This window comes from Musca autumnalis, unplaced genomic scaffold (genome assembly GCF_047663935.1).
Source record: "Musca autumnalis isolate F117 unplaced genomic scaffold, ASM4766393v1 scaffold_4, whole genome shotgun sequence".
NCBI lineage: Eukaryota > Metazoa > Arthropoda > Insecta > Diptera > Muscidae > Musca > Musca autumnalis.
Window position 1 is genome coordinate 165225584 of NW_027411977.1, and position 23484 is coordinate 165249067.

Sequence of the window (23484 nt, forward strand, 5' to 3'; positions counted from 1 at the left end):
TTTCTCTTTGTTTACATTTCTGGCTGACTTACGTCGTTTCGGAGATGATTGCGACGATTTTAGGTTATCCAGCAACTTATAATTTTCAAATAATTTCCCGAAATCATCTATTCGATTCGTTAGTTTAGCCATTTCATCTTTAATCTCCAGATACATTTTCTTTTTCGATTGGAAAAATCGGTAAAAACTTACACCAATTTTTCTGCAATCTGCGCAGCACCAATAAACTCCCTTGTTGTTCGAAATGGCATCAGCAACAAGACCAGTAATGTCACTACATTTAATGTGGGAATTTTCGTGACATAGCCAACAAGTTATCATTCTTTCTGTATCAGATTTTATTTTGCAATTTTTATTCAAACAAGACATTTTAATTCGATTGTATGTATTGTTGATGAAGTCAATTACAAAATAGTAATGTTTATTTTCGAACACTGAGTGTAAGTGAAAGAATTAACAGGGTGATTCAATCAGCTTAACCAAACCAATTCGATTTTGCCGCGGCGAATACAAAATAAAACGATTTTGCCGCGGCGAATACAAAATAAAAAGAATTCGTCGCGGCAAATACAATATAAAAAGAATAAATAAATCATGCATCTCAGTCAATTCACTTACATTTATTTACAACATTTATTGTGCTGCGGTTACAAAAGTTATACATTTTTAAAAGTGAATATGGTCCCCGGACTTTATGTAAAGCCATATTTTATTTACTTTTGCAGTCAGGACATTCTTTTATAAGGAGACGATGAATGGTCGGAATGATTTCAATTCCGTAATTTCATTTCGATCGTTTTTGTTTTAGCTTCTTCGTTTTTGTAAAATCGGAAAACTTTATTTAGTTTAAATATGGTATTAAATGTAAATTTGTTAACAAAACAACATTTTTATTATTTCTAAGTGCTTTTAGAGTGGCAAATTAAAAAAAAATAAAAATACAATTCCGTAACGAAGTAACAACTTTTGGCATATCTTTCCTTTACCGAATTATTCGAAAAAATATGAAATTATTACCACAGATTATATTTTCCTGGAAAAGTCTCAACTCTCTTTCCGTTACATTTGGTCCTCTAGAGCAGAGTAAGGCAATGTGACTCACGTGAGCGTAAATTTACTCTCGCTCACAACTTGTGTAGACTCTAACTGTAGACTGATTGTTGGACGACGCAGTTTTAATTAGTTAAAAACAGCAAATTGAGACCACCTATACTCTTAAGTGGACTGTACAGAACATTAGTCATAAGCCAGTAAAATTCCAAGTGGACATCCTAGACTATGGTGGACAGGTATAAAACCTCATTGATTCCCGATTATTTCGTTGTCAAAATTCATATATTCGACTGTACTTGACACGGGAAAAATTGAATACTCTCAGAAAATTCTACCACAGGTACATACATACATACATACATATGCATGCATATATTACTTTGTTACAATGCTATTTTTCATTGCTTTCCGTACTTTTTTATTGGTAATGTTAGAAAAAAGAGCGAATTGGCAAAAACTGCTTCCCCATACAAATTTATTAAATAATGCGGGAATGAAAAAATGACGGAAATTGCAAAAACTGCAGCAGAAATGTCAAAATCAAGGAATCAGCTATCATATTAGATGCAAATGAACATGCTCGCCGCTAGTTTCCACTAGGCTCAGAAAACAGGAGAAGAGGGTGTTATTTGGTGCTATTTTTGTTTAAAGAAAAGTGGAAGTGCATTTTAGAGCGCAAGTGTAAACTTGGTATAAAGCACAACAGCGGGTTTATTTCGCTTTGTTTTGTTCAAATGTATTCTAAATCGAGTGTCTTCGCTAAAGAAAAACAGCTGGTTTATTTCACTTTGTTTTGTTCAAATGTATTCTAAATCGAGTGTCTTCGCTAAAGAAAAACAGCTGGTTTATTTCACTTTGTTTTGTTATTTGGGTTTCACAAATCGAGTGTCTTGGCTATGTATCTTGCCTGTTTATTTCCTTTTGTTTTGGGTTAGGCGTAACACAAAAGAAAATCAAAATAAAAAACACAATAGCTGGTTTGTTTTCTTTTTTTTAATTTTTTATTTGTAATACTTTCGTTTAGGAGTAAATAATAAGACGAACAATACAAGATTAAAGTACAATTAAAAACTTCGTTGGCGAACGTCAGGGCATTCTTGAATATTTGGATGTTTGTGTTCCGTATCAGACACGCTGGAACGCTGGAAGACAAACAAAGACATTAGAACAACTTCAACAGTTGGCTGGTGACGACGTACGTACCTGGGTTTTGAACAACGATTCTCTGTCAAAGTGAGTTGGCGTGGAGGATGATGTGTCGGAAGTACAAGGCAGATCTTTGTTATTCATTTGTTTGCCAATGACGTCTTGCAAACATGTCCAGAAGATCGACCACTTATAATACAGTTCTGTGGGAATGATCCATCAACTCTCCTAGAAGCTGCGACTTTGGTTGTGATGCTGTCGACATCCACAAGCCATAGCCAAACGTGGTCATTATGGAGCTTTTCTACAAGAAGAATGGGATTTGTTGGAGGAGATTGTAAGAACACTTCATGAAAACCTGAAAGGCAGAAAACAATACGCTATGCTCAAATGTTGGAGAAAGCTGGTTGCCAGCTACTTACCGTCCATGGCCGAACAAGAGAACAAAAGGGACCTCTAACCGGAATAGCTGATTGGTCTTATATTCGTGAGGTTAGAAAAAACATTAAGATTCCAATGTTTGCTAACGGCAAGCAAATCCTGGGTGTTGAGGACATTTACAGGTGTATTGAAGAAACTGGGGGTGAAGGTAATCTTCACAATCCGGCCTTATTTATAGGTACACAAGCCAAATCATGGGAAATGGCTAGCGAGTATTTGGACTATGCAGAGAAATACCCATGCCCCATTTCTTTCATACGTGGACACTGTTTCAAAATATTTCATCATTTAATGAATCTACGACCTAATAGCGAATTGCGTGAGGAGCTTGCCATAGCAAATAGTTTAGACAAATTTCGTGAGGTTGTCAAAAAGATACAAACCAAATACGAACCATATCATGAAGGATTGCAGTTCTATGAAGAGGAGGAAGTGGATCCAAGTGTGGTACAAGAAGAATTAGCTTATAATTTAGCACTGCCGCCTTGCCCAGCAAAATTAAATGGAAGTGATTCCATGTGAAATCATGATTTCACAGGTTCTTTTGCATGAGTGCGAAAGGAGTCTTGAAAGATCCGATCTTTTTCATCGAATTTTCATGAGTGCAATTGAAGTCGTGAAAGATCCGATCTTTGTCATAATATTGTCATGAGTTTAAATAAATTGATAAGTACCCGCACAATAAATTATCAAATACTCATGTACCCGAATAATTGTGTACTTGCAAAAGTAATTGTTAAAATGAAAATAAAAGTCAGATGAAAGTGATCGATAGTGGCAAAATTTATATACTTTAATTAAAAATACGATGTAAATTGATATAAGACAAAAGACAAATATATTTTGTGTTTGGAAACCTGTTTCGTTTTGTGGATATTAAAAAAAAGTATGAAAAAGACCCGGTCTATAAACCACGAGCTCCACCAGTCGAACAACACCGATATATTAAAACATATCGAGCTGCAATTATTGGGTTGGCTGGGCCATATCAACAGGATGGATAAAGATGCCACCGGTATATTAATACGAGCCATTTGACGTTACGCCACCCGAGGAAAGAACAAAACTCCAATGGAAAGATCATGATATCACAAAACATGGCATGCAAAGTTAGAGAAGCAAAGTAGAAGATCGGTAAAAAAAAGTATAAAAGAGACCATAACATGGTAACTATTACAGGATAAGTTTTTTCTTTTGAAATAACATAACAGAATTCGAAATTATACTAGATTTCCCAAATGATGAGCTTGGTTCAGAGATTGACAGATAATTTATCGAATATTGGAAAAAGGAACCCCCCAAGTTGAAAGAAATATCTTGCAGCCATCGGAAGAGATAAATATGATATTGCAGATTAATATTATATATATTATAATTTTGAAAATTACATACAAAATAAAGAAAAACAAGTAAGAACGGCGTTAAGTTCGGCCGGGCCGAACTTGTTATACCCTCCACCACAAGTTGTATTGAAGTAAAATGGAATAATTAGTTTCCTTTCGTGTATGAAGAATAACTAAAGGCCTGCGTACATAAGCTGCCTTGCCTGCTTACCTTGCTTACTTCTGATAAAAGAATAAAAAAGAAAAGGGCAACCCAGTTCGAAATTTCCTAGGCCTTCTTTATTCTTTTATTTTTATTATGTCAAAAATGAAGCAGGAAAGCAAGGCAATCAGGCAGAGCAGCTTATGTACGCAGGCCTTAATACTAAATTTCAGCAATTTCGGTAAAACAATGTGAGGCACCATTCTATGGGGGCTATTTCAAAACGTCGATCTATACCGACAAATTTCTGACGGAAAGTTTTTAGGCTCAAAGAAGACTAAATACCAAATTTCCTATATTTCGGTAAGAGAATGTGGCTAAAACTAAAAAAATACCGAAAATCAAGAAATAAGCTTCTATGGGGATATAGGAAGAGGTGGACCTATACTGATAATACTCTTCTGGAATATTTTATAACTCTTGGAAGATGAAATAACGAATTTCAGCCATTTCGGTTGGATATTGACGTCACAATTTTCAGTATTACGAAAATCCGGAGGTACCGTTCTATGGGGGCTATATCGAAACGTGGACTTATACCGACGAATTTTAGTCAGAAATGGGGCAATATGAAAGCGTGGACCTGTACAGACATATTTCTGGCGAACAGTTTTATATCACATTGAAGACTAAATACCAAATTTCAGCCGTTTTGGTGGAATGTTGAAGACACAACCTTCAAAATACGAAAAATCGGCAGGTACTTTTCCATGGGGGCGTGGACCTATACCGACAAATTTAAAGGGGAAGTTTGAGTACCCCCAACGAAGTCTAAATACCAAATTTCAGCCATTTCGGTGGAATATTGAGGTCACAACGTTCAAAATACCGAAAATCGGGAGGTACCGTTCTATGGGGGCTATATGAAGGCATGGACCGATACCGATAAAGTTCTGGGGGAAAGCTTTATACCACCAACGTAGACTAAGTACCAAATTTCAGCCATTTCGGTGTGATAATGAAGCAAAAACCTTCAAAATACCGAAAATCGGGAGGTACCGTTCTATGGCGGCTATATGAAGGTGGGGACCGATACCGACAAAATTCTGGGGAAAAGTTTTATACCCCTAAAGAAGACTACGTACCAAATTTCAGCCATTTTGGTAGGATAATGAAGCTAAAACCTTCAAAATACCGAAAATCGGGAGGTACCGTTCTATGGGGGCTATATGAAGGTGTGGACCGATACCGACAAAATTATGGGGGAAAGTTTTATACCCCTAAAGAAGACTACGTACCAAATTTCAGCCATTTTGGTAGGATAATGAAGCTAAAACCTTAAAAATACCGAAAATCGGGAGGTACCGTTCTATGGGGGCTATATCAAAACGTGGACCGATATATCTTATTTTCAATACCAACCATCCTGCAAGTAATAAAAACTTCTGTACCAAATTTTGACTCTCTATCTTTAAAATTGCGAGCTGTATCTTGATTTCAACAGACAGACGGACGGACGGACGGACAGACGGACATGGTCAAATCGACATAGAATTTTATGCTGATCAATAATATATATACTTTATAGGGTCTCCGACCAATATTTCGATGTGTTACAAACGGAATGACAAATTTAATTATACCCTCCATATGGTGGAGGGTATAATAAAGGCCTGCGTACATAAGCTGCTCTGCCTGATTGCCTTGCTTTCCTGCTTCATTTTTGACATAATAAAAATAAAAGAATAAAGAAGGCCGAGGAAATTTCGAACTGGGTTGCCCTTTTCTTTTTTATTCTTTTATCAGAAGTAAGCAAGGTAAGCAGGTAAGGCAGCTTATGTACGCAGGCCTTTACATCTGGCGATACAAATCATCTGTGCATTGTATTCTTATTAATTCAACAAATTTCATAATTGTATTGCAAATTTTATTTCTGATTGGCGAAAATCCGGATCCAAAGCATTGGTGCAAGAAGCCATGACAATGAACTGATGCAAGAAGCCATGACAATGAACTGGTGCAAGAAGCCATGACTACGAACTGGTGCAAGAAGCTATGATGATGAACTGGTGCAAGATGCTATGACAATGAACTGGTGCAAGATGCTATGACAATGAACAGGTGAAAAATGCTATGACAATGAATTGGTGAAAGTGTGTGTCACTCCCTTGTAAATGTCATTGGTGATTCACCTAAATTTTCACCTATGACATGTCACTTGCACCCATGATTCAACTCATGATTTGTCACCGAACATTTTGCTGGGTGGTTATGTCAGCCATACATAAGAGTTGCGCCTGAAATGCACAAACAAATATTAGCAGAGAAAGCAAGACTGGCGGAAGATCCCAATCGAGAAAAACGACAGTATTTCGACAACGAAGGTCAAGAGATATCGAGAAAACGAATGAAAAAACTTAGACGTCGGATGCGTCGCCCCAATAAACCAGAAGGCCGCCACGAACGTAATTTGGAAAATTGTAGCGATTGTACCAATCCCATGGGTTTCGAAATGTGTATTTCAACTTTGTCGTATTTGTTGTAGAGAAAAATGCTATAGTGAAGATTTAGATTGTCGTGGTCATGGAATTTTAATAAAATCACATAGAGCCAAAGCGAAACTTTTTGAAGAATCAAAAAATGATTCTGGCGTAGCTGAAGAAGCTGGAGACGACGACGAATCGGATAAAAGTATGAGAGATGACAGTAGTGGTGAAAATAAAGCAGGCAAAATTAGCGAGGACAATAAGTCAAGTCAAACATTGAACAGATGATCTATGCCCAAAGATAATTGGATAACTAAGAGATGAGTACAGCTAGCAAAATACATAGATTTTTAGTATATGCTTAAGGACTGATGCATAACGTGTCTACAAGAAAACAGAAACTGAAATAAAACAAAAATATTATGACAATCTGGGAATAGTAAGAAATTTTCTTTAAAAGACACTGGTAAAGTTTGTATTTGGATTATAATAAGTTTAAAGACATTCATATGGTGTTTTCACAACCTGGGTTCCAGTCTCATTCTATATTATTATTTCCCCTAAAATAAGTGATTTTTAAATAGCATCTGCCTTAAAAGAAATATTTTCGAAACCCTTTATTAAATTTGTTAACGTGCACTTAAAATGTGATGTGATCTACAATCAAATTTTCGATTGTATTACTTTGGAGTGTTGCCGATCGTGTTTTTGCAAGAATCCAATGATTAGTTGTGCCACCGGTTTGGGGTTATTGAGATGAAGGTGATGCGTTCCATAGGGATAAATATAACTTTCAAAGTTTTTGTTATTATTCGCCATATAGTCATCCAATTCTAAAGCTACCGAGCCCGGATTCTTTGATTTTCCTCCTTTAATTACCAAATTACCAAATTTAAATTGAGTAAATACTTAACACGACCATCACGTGAGAAAAAATATTTGTCTGGATATAAATGGGACTTTGTTACGTTGCGTTCCAATATATATTTGCAATTTTCCAATTCTACAGAATTGTGAGTGCCCTCAAAAAGCATTGTCTCACATTGCTGGAATGTATAGCTTGGTGGTTCGGAGTTGGGTAAAGCGTTCAATAGGCGATCATTGTCCCTTAGAGCTTTTTCAATCGCAGTGGCATAATTTGATGGTACTATTTTCGCAGGCCTATATGAAGTTTTAATGAGATCCAAACTAATTATCATATCAACACGGTCGGGAAAAAAGGAAGCGAAATGAAATACTGTTGAACCGCCCATTGAATGACCCAATAAACTGACTTTTTCCCATTTATAAACATGCATTAAACGTAAAATTACTCGCACAAATAATAATAATACTCGCAATAATAATAAGATTCCAGCAGGTAGGTGACTAGAGAGACCATGACCAGGTAAGTCGATGCAAAGTAAACTGCGGTAGGGTGATACTAATGGCGCCAACTTTGCAAATGTTTCACAATTATCTAGCCAGCCATGCAATGCCAAGATTGGCCTTTCACTTTGATCACCATACCAACGACCCGATATATGACCCCATGGAACTTGTATACGAACTTCACTGAACTATGAATTAAGGAAAAAATAAAATGTAAAAAAAATTATTTTTGTATTTAATGGTAAGGAATTATTTGATAAGCTTGATTATTAGCTCTGTTCCTTTAAATGCAAAAATCTTCACGGAACACTTTACTTGATATAAGCATACAATTGACACTTTTACCATTTTTTTGAAGTAAAGGAACAGACCAATTATTATGAATTCGAATAACAATGCAAGTTTATAGATTTTACCGTAGTCGTAGTTGCGACATCAGGTATCAAATCCATTTTCCGTTTTAACCACTTTGTCTCCTGAATAAAGGTGTTAAAATAAAAACAAATATTTTAAAATATTTGTATGCGTCTCAAATTGTCAAATGATATGCAAATCTTATCTTTTCGATTGCACGGAATATTGCGATTAAAGAGAAAATTTGTTTAGATTTTATAAGGTTGAAAGTTATACAGTATCGGCCAAAACTAAAGCACCCCCTCAGTAAGTTTTTTTGAAATGATAATTTTTTTATGAAAAATAATTTTTTTTTGTTCGAACGTTCCCACGCCTCACTTTCCCACCCCTGCCGACCGAGGGGGCGACCTCTCTTTTACGTAGGGATCGCGTACACACCATGATCCGCATCATGATGGGGTATGAGAGGGAAATTGAAAACCAGCTACAGAATTTACTTCATCAGCTAGTTAGTTACTTACTAATACATTTTTATATACTATTCATTTAAAAATAAAATTATGTTAGATTTTATAAGGTCAAGGCTCATGCCAAAGTCTACATTACAATACATGGAATTAAAATCTACACACATTTTGTTAATAGGATCTCCCATAGAGTAATTCGTGCGGTGGAAATCTCTAAATAAGGGTTGATAGTTTCTAATTGTTCTACAAGGAATATTTATTCTAATAGATGATATTAAGAAATCCGAGGGAATATTACCCATTAAAATTTTATGCACCATCATAGTGTTTAACATTGTGCGTCTACTTTTTAATGTAGGTAATCGAATTAATTTTAACCTGCTTGTATATGAAGGCAAGACAAAATCGCTATTCCAATGTAAACCTCTCAGTGCAAAAAGCAAAAATTGTTTCTGCACTGATTCAATTTTATCAGAATACACTGCGTATTGAGGGTCCCATACAACAGAACCATATTCTAATATAGGTCTTACAAGTGACGTAAATAGTTGTTTTGTTATATAGGGATCTGAAAATTCTTTGGCCCATCTTTTTATAAATCCTAAAACTCCATGCGCTTTATTAACAATAGAAATTACATGATTATTAAATTTTAATTTTCGATCCATCAAAAGGCCAAGATCAACAAATGATGCTACAGTTAATAATTGAGAACCGTTAATATTGTATTGCCTTATTAAAGAAGAAGATCTGGAAAAACACATATGTTTACATTTTTTTAAGTTTAAGTCCATACAGTTGATTTTACACCATTGAAAAAGGCTATTTAAATCACTCTGGAGAAGATCAGCTTGCTTTTCCGATTTATGAGTAATGAATAGCTTGACATCATCAGCGTACATTAGCAATCTAGAATGCATTATTGAGTTTGGCAAGTCATTTATAAATAAGAGAAAGAGAACCGGTCCGAGGTGACTTCCTTGCGGAACACCCGATGGCACGTCAATCGATTTTGAGACACATCCATCAAACAAAACTGTTTGTGATCTATTTTGTAAATAAGAAGATATCCATCTTACTAAATTAGTATTAAAGCCCATATAATCTAATTTATACAACAAAAGCCTATGGTTAACCCTATCAAATGCTTTGCTGAAATCTGTATATATTGTGTCAGTTTGATTATGCCGAACAAATCCTTTTATTACATTCGATGTGAATTCTATAAGGTTTGTTATGGTCGAAAGACCACTACGAAAACCATGCTGATATGGACTTAGCATGGGTTGAATTTTATGGGAAATTACAGAAGTAATTAATTTTTCGAACAATTTAGGAATTGCACTTAATTTTGCAATTCCTCTATAATTGGATACATTAGTCAGACTGCCTGACTTATGTAAAGGTACAATATAAGACTTTTTTCATATTGCGGGGAAATGACCGAATTTAAGGGAATAGTTAAACAATAGAGTTAAAGGGGTTGACAATGCAACTGAACAATGCTTCAGAATTAAACTAGGTATTCCATCGGGACCTGGACTTTTAATGGGTTTTAAACATCGCAGACTTTTGGAAACGTCTTGGTATTGTAAGAAAGGCATGTAAATTTCATCAATCTGAGATAATTTATAAGGATATGTATCTCTAATTTGGCAAGATGCACTTGAATAAGTTGTAGCAAAAAATTCTGCAAAACATTCAGCAATATCTGTGTTTTTAGTAAATTCTTGATTATTGAATTTCAATAAAGAGGGCTTAGAAGGTGTTTTTCTTTTTAAATTAACAAAGTCATAGAAGGACTTAGGATTGGACTTAAAATTATCTTTAATCTTGTTAAGGTACTCATTATATGATCTACGAGATTCTAGCGTATACTTAGACCTAGCTACAGAATAATTGGCGTAGTCAATTGAAGAACCTGACTTTTTATATTTACGAAAAAGTTTATTTTTGGAATTTTTTATAGTTGATAACTCAGGAGTAATCCATGGAAATTTATAAGAATTTGTGATTTTAATAGTTGGAATACATTCAAGCATAAATTTATTTATGATCTCATAGAATTTGTTAATTTTAATATCAAGATCAATATCACTGCTGCAAAGACATACCGATGTCCAGTTAACAGAAGAAATAAGAGAATTGAGTTTCCGAAAATCTGTTTTTTTATAATTAAGGACAGTTTTTAACACTTTGGACTGATGTTCCCCAAAGGAATGAGTATGGGTCATGGTTATACATAATGAGGGATGATGAATATCTTCAGGAATAGAAATTGGTGGAATTCTAATTATTTCAAAATATTGAGTAACATTTACAAATGCTAAATCAAGGATTCTATCGTAACTATTCAGTATATCGTTTATTTGATGAAGATTGAGGTCACAAAATCGACTAACAATTTCGTATGTATCTTGATTAGCATTCGCCCGGGATGTTAGTGGTGTTAGAGCTTCAGAATCTGGTAATAAGAGCCATTTAACAGAGGGCATATTAAAATCGCCCAGAACCAAAATTCGATCGGTTTCATTCATATTTCCAACGATTGAACTGATTGCGGATATATGTTTTTTATATATGTCAAGTTGAGAAGAAGGAGGAATATAGGAACAAGTTATAAATAATTTAAAATTGCCTAGTTCAATGGATATACTTAAAAATTCAATATCAGGAATATTATTTATTTCAATTAAATTAGTGGAATAAGAGGAGTCAACTGCAATAAGGACTCCACCACCTTTTTTAGCAACACGATCATTTCTGAATATTTGATATTTCGGACATAAAACTTCACTATTTAATACAGCTTTTTTTAACCAAGTTTCAGATAAAACAATTACATCATAATTAAAACCGAAGCTATCAGTATATAAGCGAGTTAATTTTGTATTTAAACCCCTTACATTCTGATAGCATATAGAAATAGAATTTTTTAGTTTTTTGAAACTGTAGCTGTTCGCGGAGGCAAATGTGCTAACTTGTCGTTTCTTTCCACAAATTCTTTTATAAAAGCATTTACAGGCCAAAATTCTCTCGATATAATTTGGTTAAATATTGACTGATTAGTAACAATCCTGAAAGAAGATCTACTTTCCGAAAATGCTGAACGAAGCTTGTAACATTTAAGAAAGTAATCTCCTTGAATACTTGATCTTATATAATCATAAATTTCGTCAGCCGTCGTTTCGGGAGGGAACCTTGACGCAAATACCATTTTCATAGCTGGAGGCATAGATAATGATCTTTGCACAGGTTGTTGGGTATGGCCTACATTGGCAGATGAGCCCCTTGAAGAGACAACAGGCAAGGATGTTGCCAACTCCTGAATACCTTGAGCAGATTGTGAGGTCTTTTCAAGACTAGCACCATCAGTACTCATTAACTCAGGAGTTGCTACAACCTCCTTTAACTGCTTGCTTACTTCCAAAGGCTTATCCAACACAACATTGGCGTATAACTGAGCACGACCAGATTCAGTTGTATCAGAAATATTAACTGGATCCGATTGTACTACAGTATCCCGAGAAACACTAGGTTTACGACTAGAAACAGTTTTACCTGTACTCTTTTTCGTCGACCTTTTGCGTTTCTGCCCGATAACCGATGGTGACGATGCAAATTCGTCCAAATCCGGATATTTGCTAAACAAATTTGAAACTTTATCAAAACGGGAACAAATTATGGAAAGTTCCCCTTTAATTGAAACTAGTTCGGAATGTAGATTCTTTGCAAAATTGTAAAAATCAGCAGAGATTTTTCTACAATTGGGACAGCACCAACGAATTCCATCATTTTCTTTAATTATGTCAGTAACTATTACTCTCATACGAGCACACTTACTGTTCAACGATCATCCAATGTTGAACCATATTTATATATTTTTTGTATTAAATCATATATTTAAATCTATATGTAAACGTATTGTAATATTGGCAAACAGCTGATCTATGCATTTGACCTACTTTTGAATTCTTCTTTTTGTTCTAAATTCCTATTCGACTTCCACTTGTTTTATGACTTCTCTTCGTTTGTGCGAATTATCTCATTAACAACAACAACACATATGCCCATACCGTTGCCTATAACCAGTATGTTGCATTGTTGTTGTTATGCCTTTCTCATTCCCTTTTTTGTGCCCTTGAAATAAAACATTAGAAAAGAATGTTTCAGTTTAGTTTTTGCAGATCGTTGACAAACAAGCAAACAAACGAAGAGGTCATAAACGTGAAATAAGAAAACAACAAGTGAAGTCGCATAAATATTAACATCATTAATGTGAAAATAAATGAAAAATAAACTAAAGTAAATCTAGTAAATGAATTAAAACAATTTACAAATATAAACATTGTTAATTTCCAAAATTAAAACATTGAAAAAACAAAGTGTACTTTAAAACGAGAAAAAAAAACATAAAAATAAAACCATTGAATTTGAACTAAAACGGATATTGTTTTTACTCAACAAAGGTGGTAAAGTGGACAAAAACTAATTAGAAAACAAAGATAAAAATAATAAACCATAAAATTACCAGCCCCTTGGATAAACATAATGGTCCTCGCGAGCCAGACGGTGTAAAATATTGTGTAAAAAATTAACAAAAGAAACAATCAAATGTGATTTTAACAACAAGAACCTACTCTATAGACGTTCGTTAATAAACACAATTTTCTTCCATAAAAAAAACCTTGATCATAGACTTTAAAAAAGTGCATATTAAAAGCAAAATTTTGACCTTACATAATTTGAAGGACATTCAACCTAAATTTAAAAAATAAAAAGTGACAAGTTGAAAAACTTAACAGTTAACCTAACGGAATTGTATGTGCCCAAATTTTTACATAAAAGACTTTGTTACAAAGAGACCTCATCAACACAACATCACTCAAACAAAAAGACATCCATTCCTGTGTGGAGAAATAAAACCCAACAACAACAAACAAGCAAGTATCAAAGCAACGAAGAAGTAAGTACCCCACTCATTCTCACTCACTCATCTGTTCTCACATAAATGGTTATATACTGGAAATGAAGGAAGAGAGGATAGCGTAACCTGCTCATTTGTTATGTTTCTTGAATCAGAGTTGCCAGACTTATCCGACATTACAGTTTTCTGGGGAAAACTTTTTTATTAAAGGATTTCTATTTTGTAATTATATCGACTTCTCGGAACTACACACATAAAAAATCTTGCTTTATTGACCTTTTTTGAATATTGTGGGTACATTTTATTTCGCTTGTGACCTTTTCAAAACAGAAACCTTCGGACCTTTTAAGCATATTTTAGGAGTCGGGTCTGCTCAAATTTTAAAAATTTGTCAACCAACCATCCACTATCTAGCTGCTTTTTGGCTTTTGAAAATTTTTGGATTTTTATATGGAAAATACACATATTTTTATTTTCTGAACGACCTTTTGGTGCATTAATTGTGATCTATCTATTCGTTTTTCGCGTTCTTTAAGACCTATCAAATTTTTCTTTGGAAATATTATCAGTTGCTACATCCCTATTCCAGTTTGTTGACTTGAGTGTTGGAATATTTCGCTGTTTTTCGTCGACTTTACTGTTTTGGCCGATCGTAAGGAGTTTATGTACTTTCTTCATAGAAGTTATCGCTGTTTTTTGACTTTATTATTTTGGGACATTGCAATCGGTAGACATTTCAGATAATTTGCCACTGTTCTGACCTCATATTACATTGTGCGCTGTGGAAGAACACAATCTTTATTGCCACATATAGAGTTTGCTGTACTTTAGTTTTTGTTTCTGTCATTTGGGACTGATTTGGAGATTTATTCTTTATAACTTTTTAAAAGTTTTTGGTATTTTGCGGAAATGGCCACGCAGACGGACCTCACGAAAAAGTTCGCTAATTTGTACAACGACTTGATCGATTTTAACGAATTACAAGTCGCAAGTACAGCCGAGGACAACGCTCATGCTCTAGAAGCCCTTCGAGTACACCTGGATCGCATTTGGGATCAACTCAGACGTTGTTATGAAGAGTGCAGGGATCATGAAGTCCAGGAAGGAGAAGCCGCCATTGACCTCCAGAAGCTACGATCAAATTTTAGAACCGCCCTTACAGTGTACAAATCTACCCTAGGATCCTTAAATGCCGAAATTGACATCCTCAACAATAAGTCTGCGGAACAGATGGAAAAAACTGTATTGGAAACTTCTGCTCATTACTCAATAAAGCTACCTCCTTGCGATACCGACATTTTCTATGGCAGCTATAAAAGCTGGCCGACATTTCGGGACCTCTTCACGGCCATTTATGTAAAAAATTCGAATATTAGTAAGGTCGAAAAATTATATCACCTCAATCAAAAAACAGGAGGCGAAGCACGAGACATCGTCGCGAACATCCCGCTTACGAATGATGGCTTTGACCTCGCTTGGAAAAACCTAACTGATAGGTACGAAAACAAGCGAATGCAGGTGAATGAGCAGTTGAAAACCTTGTTCAACTTACCTTCAGTAGTCGTCGACTCTAGCTCATCACTAAAGACATTGCAACGATCAGTCACAAGTTGCCTTGAAACTTTAAAAACTTTAGACATTGATATTAAGACTTGGGATCCAATACTTATTTATTTATGCTCTCAAAAAATGCCCAGAACTTACCTGCAGGATTTTGAAAACACATTAAACTCAAGTTCAGACATCCCAACATGGATTGACTTCAACAATTTCTTAACCCAAAAATTTAAGACCCTTGAATCTGTGGGAAATATTCAGTCGGTACCTTCAAAAACTTCTCAACCTTTCAAAGAAAGTCAACGATCTCAAAAAGACAAGAAAATTCACTCCTTTCAAACTAGTGTTGAGTACAAATCAAAGAGTAACACGACATCAAAAAAGCAATATAGACCTCAAAACCCGGTAGAGCACAAATGTCAACATTGCAAAGAAGCTCATTTACTAAGAAATTGTCCCAAGTTTCTAGCAAAGAATACAAACGACCGTATTCACCTTGTCAAGGTAACAAAAACTTGTTATAACTGCCTCTTAACTGACCATGGAGTTAACGAGTGCAAAAGCAAATTCAATTGTCGAATTTGCAATCTCAGACATCACACACTTTTACATAAGGGAAACGGAACGCAAACGAATCCTGAATCCCAGCTTGATGTACGACCTAGCACGAGTACACAAGCACTTACCTTGAACATACAGTCCACACCTTGTGTCGAACCAAATCAACTCACTTCACTTGCTCTTCGCGATGAGAATAAACCTCATTCAAAATCGGAAGACACTTTGCTTTTTACAGCTCTGGTTGAAATTGAATCGAACGGTCAGAGATTTGAAGCACGAGCAATCATAGATTCCGGCTCACAATCGACCTTCATTTCAGAGAAGCTGAAAAATCGTCTTAGACTTCCAAGCAAGCGCAACCTAGTACACGTTTCAGGACTTAACCCAGCAATGACGGAAACATCAACACAAGCTTGCATTTTCACTCTTCGCTCGCGGCTAAATCCTGACTTCAAACTAGACGTATGGGCGCCTGTTTTGAAGACCTTGGCATTCAATTTACCTCCTAGAAACATTGACATTGAACACTATGATAAATTAGATCATCCACTTGCTGATCCACAATTTTTTAGAAGCAGGCCAGTTGACATTCTCATTGGCCTCGATATCAGCTCAAGTATATTTGATTTCACAGTTCCGATGCGTTCACATGGTTCCCTCTTAACTCAAAAAACCGTCTTTGGGTGGACGGTGGGAGGACCTGTAGAACGGTCGACTGAATCAACTAGACATGTCTCGTTATTTAATGCAGTGGCGCTAGATAATCTCCTCACACAATTTTGGGAGGTGGAGGAGACGCCAAGTGAGACTTTGCGATCCAAAGAAGACATATTTTGTGAGGATTTATATAAGTCTACGACCTCTAGAACAGCCTCTGGAAGGTACATGGTCAATTTACCCCTCAAAAACGATGAAGAAATTGGACATTCCAGGACCATTGCAATGGCACAATTTCTTCGCATGGAGAAAATGCTTGAGAAAAAGCCAGATGTCAAAGAGTTGTACGATAAAACGATCATGGAATACCTGGACCTAGGCCATATGAAGAAAATTTCGAAAGATGACATCAATAATGGACCTAGCTATTACCTTCCACACCATGCGGTAATAAAACCTGATCGCGTGACCACAAAGCTTAGGGTGGTTTTTAACGCATCATCTCCATCAGATAACAAAAAGAGTCTGAACGACGTCATGTATCCTGGACCTATTCTTCAGCAGGACCTCATTCTTCAGACTTTGAAATGGAGATTTTACAAGTTTGTTTATAACGCCGACATTACCAAAATGTACCGGCAGATTTTAGTAAACCCTTCACAAACAAGATATCAGCGAATCTTGTTTCGGACATCACCTAAAGGGCCAATTGAAGACTTCGAACTTCTAACAGTAACCTTTGGACTCAATTGTGCCCCATTTTTGGCAATTAGGACATTACTCCAGCTTGCCGAAGACATCAAAGAAACACATCCTTTGGCTTCTCAAATATTGCAGAACAACATGTATGTTGATGATGTCTTAGCTGGAGGACACACAGTCGAGGAAGCAATGGAATCCAAAAATCAACTAAATAGTGCATTAGCCGCTGCTGGATTCGACCTCAGAAAATGGTCGTCAAATAATCCCACCATTGTCAGCGATCTACCACCTGAAAAACTTTTGTCAGATGACTGCTTACATCTTTCTGAAAACTTGGTAACGAAAACTTTGGGTATAAAATGGAACATCAGCAGTGATTCCTTCTCATTTCCTCAGCCTGACATCAAAATTAAATCGACGTTTACCAAAAGAGAAGTACTTTCAATAATTGCTCGATTTTTTGATCCTTGTGGTTGGTTAGCGCCAGTAATTGTTGTTGCCAAACTGATTATGCAACAGATATGGCTTGATAAAGTTGGATGGGATGAGGGACTCAGACCTTTGACTTCACTAGCCTGGGAAAATTTCCTCAGAAATTGCCCAGACATTCAACATCAAAAAGTGCCAAGATGGATAGCGTATACTCCAGCCTGTAAGATCGACATCCACGGATTCTGCGATTCTTCCGAAAAGGCATATGCGGCGACTTTATTCATCCGATTGGAAGAAAATAATAACGTCCGTACGCATCTTCTGGTTGCAAAAACTCGCGTTGCACCAGTCAAGAAAATATCTCTCCCCAGGTTAGAATTGTGTGGAGCGGTATTACTGGCAAATTTGACCTCCTCAGTCATACCAAATCTTAATCTTGTACAGCATGACATCTACTTTTGGACCGATTCAACAATCGTTCTAGCCTGGCTGAAGAAACCACCATGTGCCTGGAATACCTTCGTTGGCAATCGTGTATCCAACATAATGGACAAAGTTGGAACGTCAAATTGGAATCATGTGGATTCATCAGACAATCCAGCCGACATAGGAACAAGAGGATGCTCTTCTAACGACTTACAAAACAATAACTTATGGTGGCATGGACCTCCTTGACTACAAGAGCCGAAAGCTTGCTGGCCACAATCTAAAGAGATTGTTCACACATCTTTGGAAGAAAAACAAATTAAAACTTTAGCCGTTTCCTCAATTAACGACCTCATAGAAACAGATCCTTTGAAAAACTTCTCAACACTTTCAAAAGCATATCGATCTTTTGCATATGTGGCTAGGACCATACGAATTTTACGCAGAATCAGACCTCAATCCCAAAGACCTGTAGATGACGTTCTACCTGAAGAAATAAATATTGGTAAATCAAAGGCGATTCTTCTTACTCAATCGCACTATTTTCCTACGGAATATCGTTTATTATCTCAAAAAGGAAAAATACCTCATAACAGTCCGCTTTTAACATTAAATCCATACATTGACGGTCAAGGAGTTATGAGAGCAAATGGACGTCTTTCGAATTCCCCTATGTTAACCCACAACGAAAGGCATCCAATTCTGTTACCTCATTCTGCTAAACTTTCACGACTTTTGGTTGAACATACTCATAAAATGACTTTACATGGAGGAAACCAATTACTGACCCGCATTATTCGAGCAGAATTTTGGATCTTCAGACTTAAACCCCTTGTTAAGATGGTCATAAATCGTTGTAGGCCCTGCGTCTTGTACAAAAAACATACACAAAATCAGATCATGTCTTCATTGCCTCCAGAACGTACGCAATTCACACGACCTTTCTTAAATACTGGAGTCGACTTTGCCGGACCGTTTAATATTCGTAGTTTCACCGGACGAGCATGTTTAGTAACAAAAGGTTATGTATGCATATTTGTATGCTTTTCCACGAAAGCCGTACACTTAGAGGCAACCAGTGACCTCTCAGCTCAAGCCTTCTTAGCAGCCTTTTCAAGATTCATTGGCAGACGCGGTTGTCCGGCCAAAATGTTTTCCGATAATGGAACAAACTTCACTAGTGCAGCAGAGATGCTCAGGAAAGATAGAATAGAGTTTTTCAGACGTATGCAAAATGACCTCACGAACCAATATGTTCACCAAAATCTGCAATGGAACTTTATACCACCAGGTGCGCCTCACATGGGTGGGCTGTGGGAGGCAGGTGTGAAATCTTTCAAAATGCACCTTAAAAAAGTTGTTCCCAACATGACCTTCACTTTTGAGGAACTATCTACCATTCTGACTAGAATAGAGTCTTGTCTAAATTCTAGACCTCTTTGTCCTGCAAGTGACGATCCAAATGACCTTTCACCACTCACCCCAGGACATTTTCTTATTGGTTCGCCATTATTATCTCCCCCTGAACCTGACATCACCGAAGAAAACATATCCCTAGTTAATCGTTGGAAAAGGGTTAAAATCATTTCCCAAATGTTATGTCTACGGTGGAAGGCAGAATATTTAAAAGAACTTCACCGCCGTTACAAATGGAAACGACAACAAGACAATGTACGACAAAATGACCTCGTCATCATACAGGATGACCGTTTAGCTCGACATGAATGGAAGTTAGGGCGAGTTGTAAATTTATATCCAGGACCAGATCAAAATGTCCGTGTTGTTGACCTCCAAACTTCAAGCGGAGTCATTCGACGCCCCATTACAAAATTAATCCCTCTACTCACCGATTAACTTTCAAACGCTTCACCATTTTAATACATCATATCGAAGAACTTTAATAACTCTAAATCTTTACAGATAATGGCTGACAAAAAACCTGGAGACCTCAGACCAAAATATTGGATCTATTCATGTAAGCTATGTAAGCAAGACCACCCGGTAAAAACATGCCCCATGTTTCTCGGATTGGGGCCCGATGAACGGTTTGATTTCGTCTGTGAGAACCTATATTGTCTTAATTGTTTGGCCTGCTCTCACACTCGAGTAAGATGTCCTACCACTCTGACTTGCCAAATATGTGATGAGAGACACAACACGTTGCTCCACTTCGCCAAACAAATGCCAAAGTCAAATCAACAACGACAAAGCCGGCCAACCGAAAGACCTCCACAGAAAGAAAGCAACAGATCGAAATCCTCCAGTCGACTTACGGTAAGACCTCCACAACACGAGTCGGCACGCTCCAAATCATCAAGCCGACCTCAACACAGCCATGTCGAACAAAGAAAAACTGAAGAAATTGGTTCTCAGAAAATTCCCCAACGTCGTCCACCACCATCTTCGTCTCAAGCAGCACCATACAAATGCCAAGACAAAACATCTCCTCAACCGTCTACATCAAAGGCTGCACAGCTCCATCAACTACCCAACGAGAGCGATTTCAAAATGGTCCCAAAACCAAGTGTGCCATTTACTTGGTCGAAGGTATTCATACCCACAGCTCACATCAAAATCCTCATGCCAAAACAACCGGGAATGTGGCACATTTGCCGTGCCAGCATCAATCCACACGCCATTGTATCTCGAATTGCAGTGAGCCTGCAAACAAAACTTAATCTGGATACATTCGTTTATCGCGAAACTCGCTTCGTCAAAATGGTAGTTGGGGCCAGAATACCACGTTTTAAATGGCAGCGAGAAATAAATGCTATGCTCACCAACGACCTCCCTCGTAAGCCATACGAGAAGCCTATTGTCGAGGATCCCACAGAGGACTTCACACCTGATACGCTTGCCGATCCTGATCCGCGCTGCAATACAGCTATAGACATCGAACTTGGTGGGGATGTTTATTGGGACCTCTACCGAAATGGCTCCATCTACACAAATGTACCACAAATCTTGGCACAAAATACAGCAATTGGTTACACATTCACTGGTGCCATCGGAAAGTTATGGTAGTCATCCACGGGGAGGCCAGGATGTTCAACGATCATCCAATGTTGAACCATATTTATATATTTTTTGTATTAAATCATATATTTAAATCTATATGTAAACGTATTGTAATATTGGCAAACAGCTGATCTATGCATTTGACCTACTTTTGAATTCTTCTTTTTGTTCTAAATTCCTATTCGACTTCCACTTGTTTTATGACTTCTCTTCGTTTGTGCGAATTATCTCATTAACAACAACAACACATATGCCCATACCGTTGCCTATAACCAGTATGTTGCATTGTTGTTGTTATGCCTTTCTCATTCCCTTTTTTGTGCCCTTGAAATAAAACATTAGAAAAGAATGTTTCAGTTTAGTTTTTGCAGATCGTTGACAAACAAGCAAACAAACGAAGAGGTCATAAACGTGAAATAAGAAAACAACAAGTGAAGTCGCATAAATATTAACATCATTAATGTGAAAATAAATGAAAAATAAACTAAAGTAAATCTAGTAAATGAATTAAAACAATTTACAAATATAAACATTGTTAATTTCCAAAATTAAAACATTGAAAAAACAAAGTGTACTTTAAAACGAGAAAAAAAACATAAAAATAAAACCATTGAATTTGAACTAAAACGGATATTGTTTTTACTCAACAAAGGTGGTAAATGGGACAAAAACTAATTAGAAAACAAAGATAAAAATAATAAACCATAAAATTACCAGCCCCTTGGATAAACACTTACAATGCCATTGATCTAAACAAAACCAACATGTAACACAAACTTCACTATCATCACGAATATTACATATTTCGTATGAACAGACCATGTTAACTATATTTCAGTTTACTAATAAGTTAAAATTTTTTGGAGATTTTGTAGCTGAATTTCTTAATCCTTTAATTAAAAAAAAGCAATCTTTGGCAACTCTGTTTTGATATGATAACCAAGCTGTTACAACAACACAATAAGCTAATGTAACAGAATATATGCACAAAACGAAATAGCCAATTAGACAAATTCAACACAAAAAAGGAGCTTATTAGCACAAATGTAATTAATAACACTTCACCAATTAGCACAATATTTAGACAATAAGTTATTTAATAATTTTAATAAACTTTTGATAACGTATACACGCTAATTTAATTAAAAATTTAATTTTTTTAGAAAATGCACAGAGCACACAAAAATTTGACACTACAGCGAACAGGGTTGCCAACTGATTATAAATTTATATTTTATTTTTCCTTTTATTTATTTATATCTTTATAATTGGAAAATACAAAAATAAGGAATTCAGATTTTAATAAACAAAAGTTAAAATTCAAAAAATATTTTAGGTCGCAAATATAAGCGGACAAAACTAAAGCAAATTTGAGGTACAGCAAAAACTATTAAAATCAATATTTCGTTGCTTATCCTCTATTCTGGATGACACAATCAAATCTTTAAGGCATAAAGGATACTAAATTATTAATTATTGCAGGCGAAATAATCGGTTTTCGGAAAATTTAGCTTAAATCCTCAAAATACTGAAAATCGGAACTTACCGTTATATGGGGGCTATACCCAAACGTGGACCCAGGTCCACGATTTTTGGTGGATATGTTTTGTGACCATTAAGAACCCTAAATACCAAATTACAGCTAATTTAGTAGGAAAATGTGGCTTAAATATTTGAAATACCGAAGATCGGAAGGTACCGCTATAAGGGGGCTATACCAAAACATTAGCCGATATTGTTCATATTCATCCAAAAATGATGCTACAGCATCCACTAGTCAAATACAATACGCTAACGTTTAAAAATTAGCAAAAGAACGAATTGCAGAAGAACGACAGACGCCGGCTTATTCAGTCGACGACCAGCAAAAAAAAACATTTCATATCGTCTAAAAATGAAGGAGCCAGACTGGCATGCGCCAAGACCCATTTGAACTGTTTTTCGATAAATCTATGTTTAATTTATAGTATTCAGATGGTAAAAGGCTTGGACCAAATGGGCAACCGTTAAATCCTAAATATTGCAAAGGCGCTGTAAAACATGGAGGCGGAAGGTTTTTTGCTGGTCGTCGACTGAATATGCCGGCGTCTACCGTTTTTTTGCAATTCGTTCTTTTGCTAATTTTTAAACCTAAGGGATTTAGTATTTGACCAGAGAATGCTGTAGCATCATTTTTGGATGAATATGAACAATATCGGCTAATGTTTTAGTATAGCCCCCTTATAGCGGTACCTTCCGATCTTCGGTATTTCGGATATTTAAGCCACATTTTCCTACTAAATTAGCTGTAATTTGGTACTTAGGGTTCTTAGTGGTCACAAAACATATCCACCAAAAATCGTGGACCTGGGTCCACGTTTGGGTATAGTCCCCATATAACGGTAACTTCCGATTTTCAGTA

General features: G+C 36.2%; 2 protein-coding genes across 5 annotated transcripts; one reads left to right on the forward strand and one right to left on the reverse strand.

Moving 5' to 3' along the window:
- Nucleotides 1-2031: 2031 nt before the first annotated feature.
- On the reverse strand, nucleotides 2032-8533 carry LOC141403607 (probable serine hydrolase). Of its 3 annotated transcripts, XR_012412862.1 has the most exons (4): nucleotides 8399-8533; nucleotides 2622-8170; nucleotides 2257-2557; nucleotides 2032-2195 (listed from the first exon to the last, which is right to left on the reverse strand). XR_012412862.1 is itself a non-coding variant. In XM_073986291.1 (2 exons), exons 1-2 carry the CDS (start codon nucleotides 8432-8434, stop codon nucleotides 7487-7489), a joined length of 720 nt encoding a protein of 239 aa, XP_073842392.1. In that variant the 5' UTR covers nucleotides 8435-8533; the 3' UTR covers nucleotides 2032-7486. The 3 variants fall into 3 exon arrangements, 1 of the variants encoding a protein (XP_073842392.1); XR_012412861.1 differs by having other exon boundaries at nucleotides 2257-8170; XM_073986291.1 differs by having other exon boundaries at nucleotides 2032-8170.
- A 4448-nt stretch (nucleotides 8534-12981) lies between these two features.
- LOC141403606 (uncharacterized) lies at nucleotides 12982-21704 on the forward strand. Of its 2 annotated transcripts, none has more exons than XM_073986289.1 (2): nucleotides 12982-13746; nucleotides 19986-21704. In XM_073986289.1, the coding sequence occupies exons 1-2, from the start codon at nucleotides 13627-13629 to the stop codon at nucleotides 21087-21089; spliced, it is 1224 nt and encodes a 407-aa protein (XP_073842390.1). In that variant the 5' UTR covers nucleotides 12982-13626; the 3' UTR covers nucleotides 21090-21704. The 2 variants fall into 2 exon arrangements, with proteins under 2 accessions (XP_073842390.1, XP_073842391.1); XM_073986290.1 differs by having other exon boundaries at nucleotides 13651-13769.
- Nucleotides 21705-23484: the final 1780 nt, after the last annotated feature.

Bases quoted from the DNA above. Each gene is read 5' to 3' on its own strand.
- LOC141403606 (XM_073986289.1), top strand. From the start codon at position 13,627: ATGTGCCCAAATTTTTACATAAAAGACTTTGTTACAAAGAGACCTCAT. The intron at 13,747-19,985 runs GCAAGTATCAAA...AAATCTTTACAG, and splicing joins AACCCAACAACAACAAACAA to ATAATGGCTGACAAAAAACC.
- LOC141403607 (XM_073986291.1), bottom strand. From the start codon at position 8,434: ATGGATTTGATACCTGATGTCGCAACTACGACTACG. The intron at 8,171-8,398 runs GTAAAATCTATA...CTTAATTCATAG, and splicing joins ATGTCGCAACTACGACTACG to TTCAGTGAAGTTCGTATACA.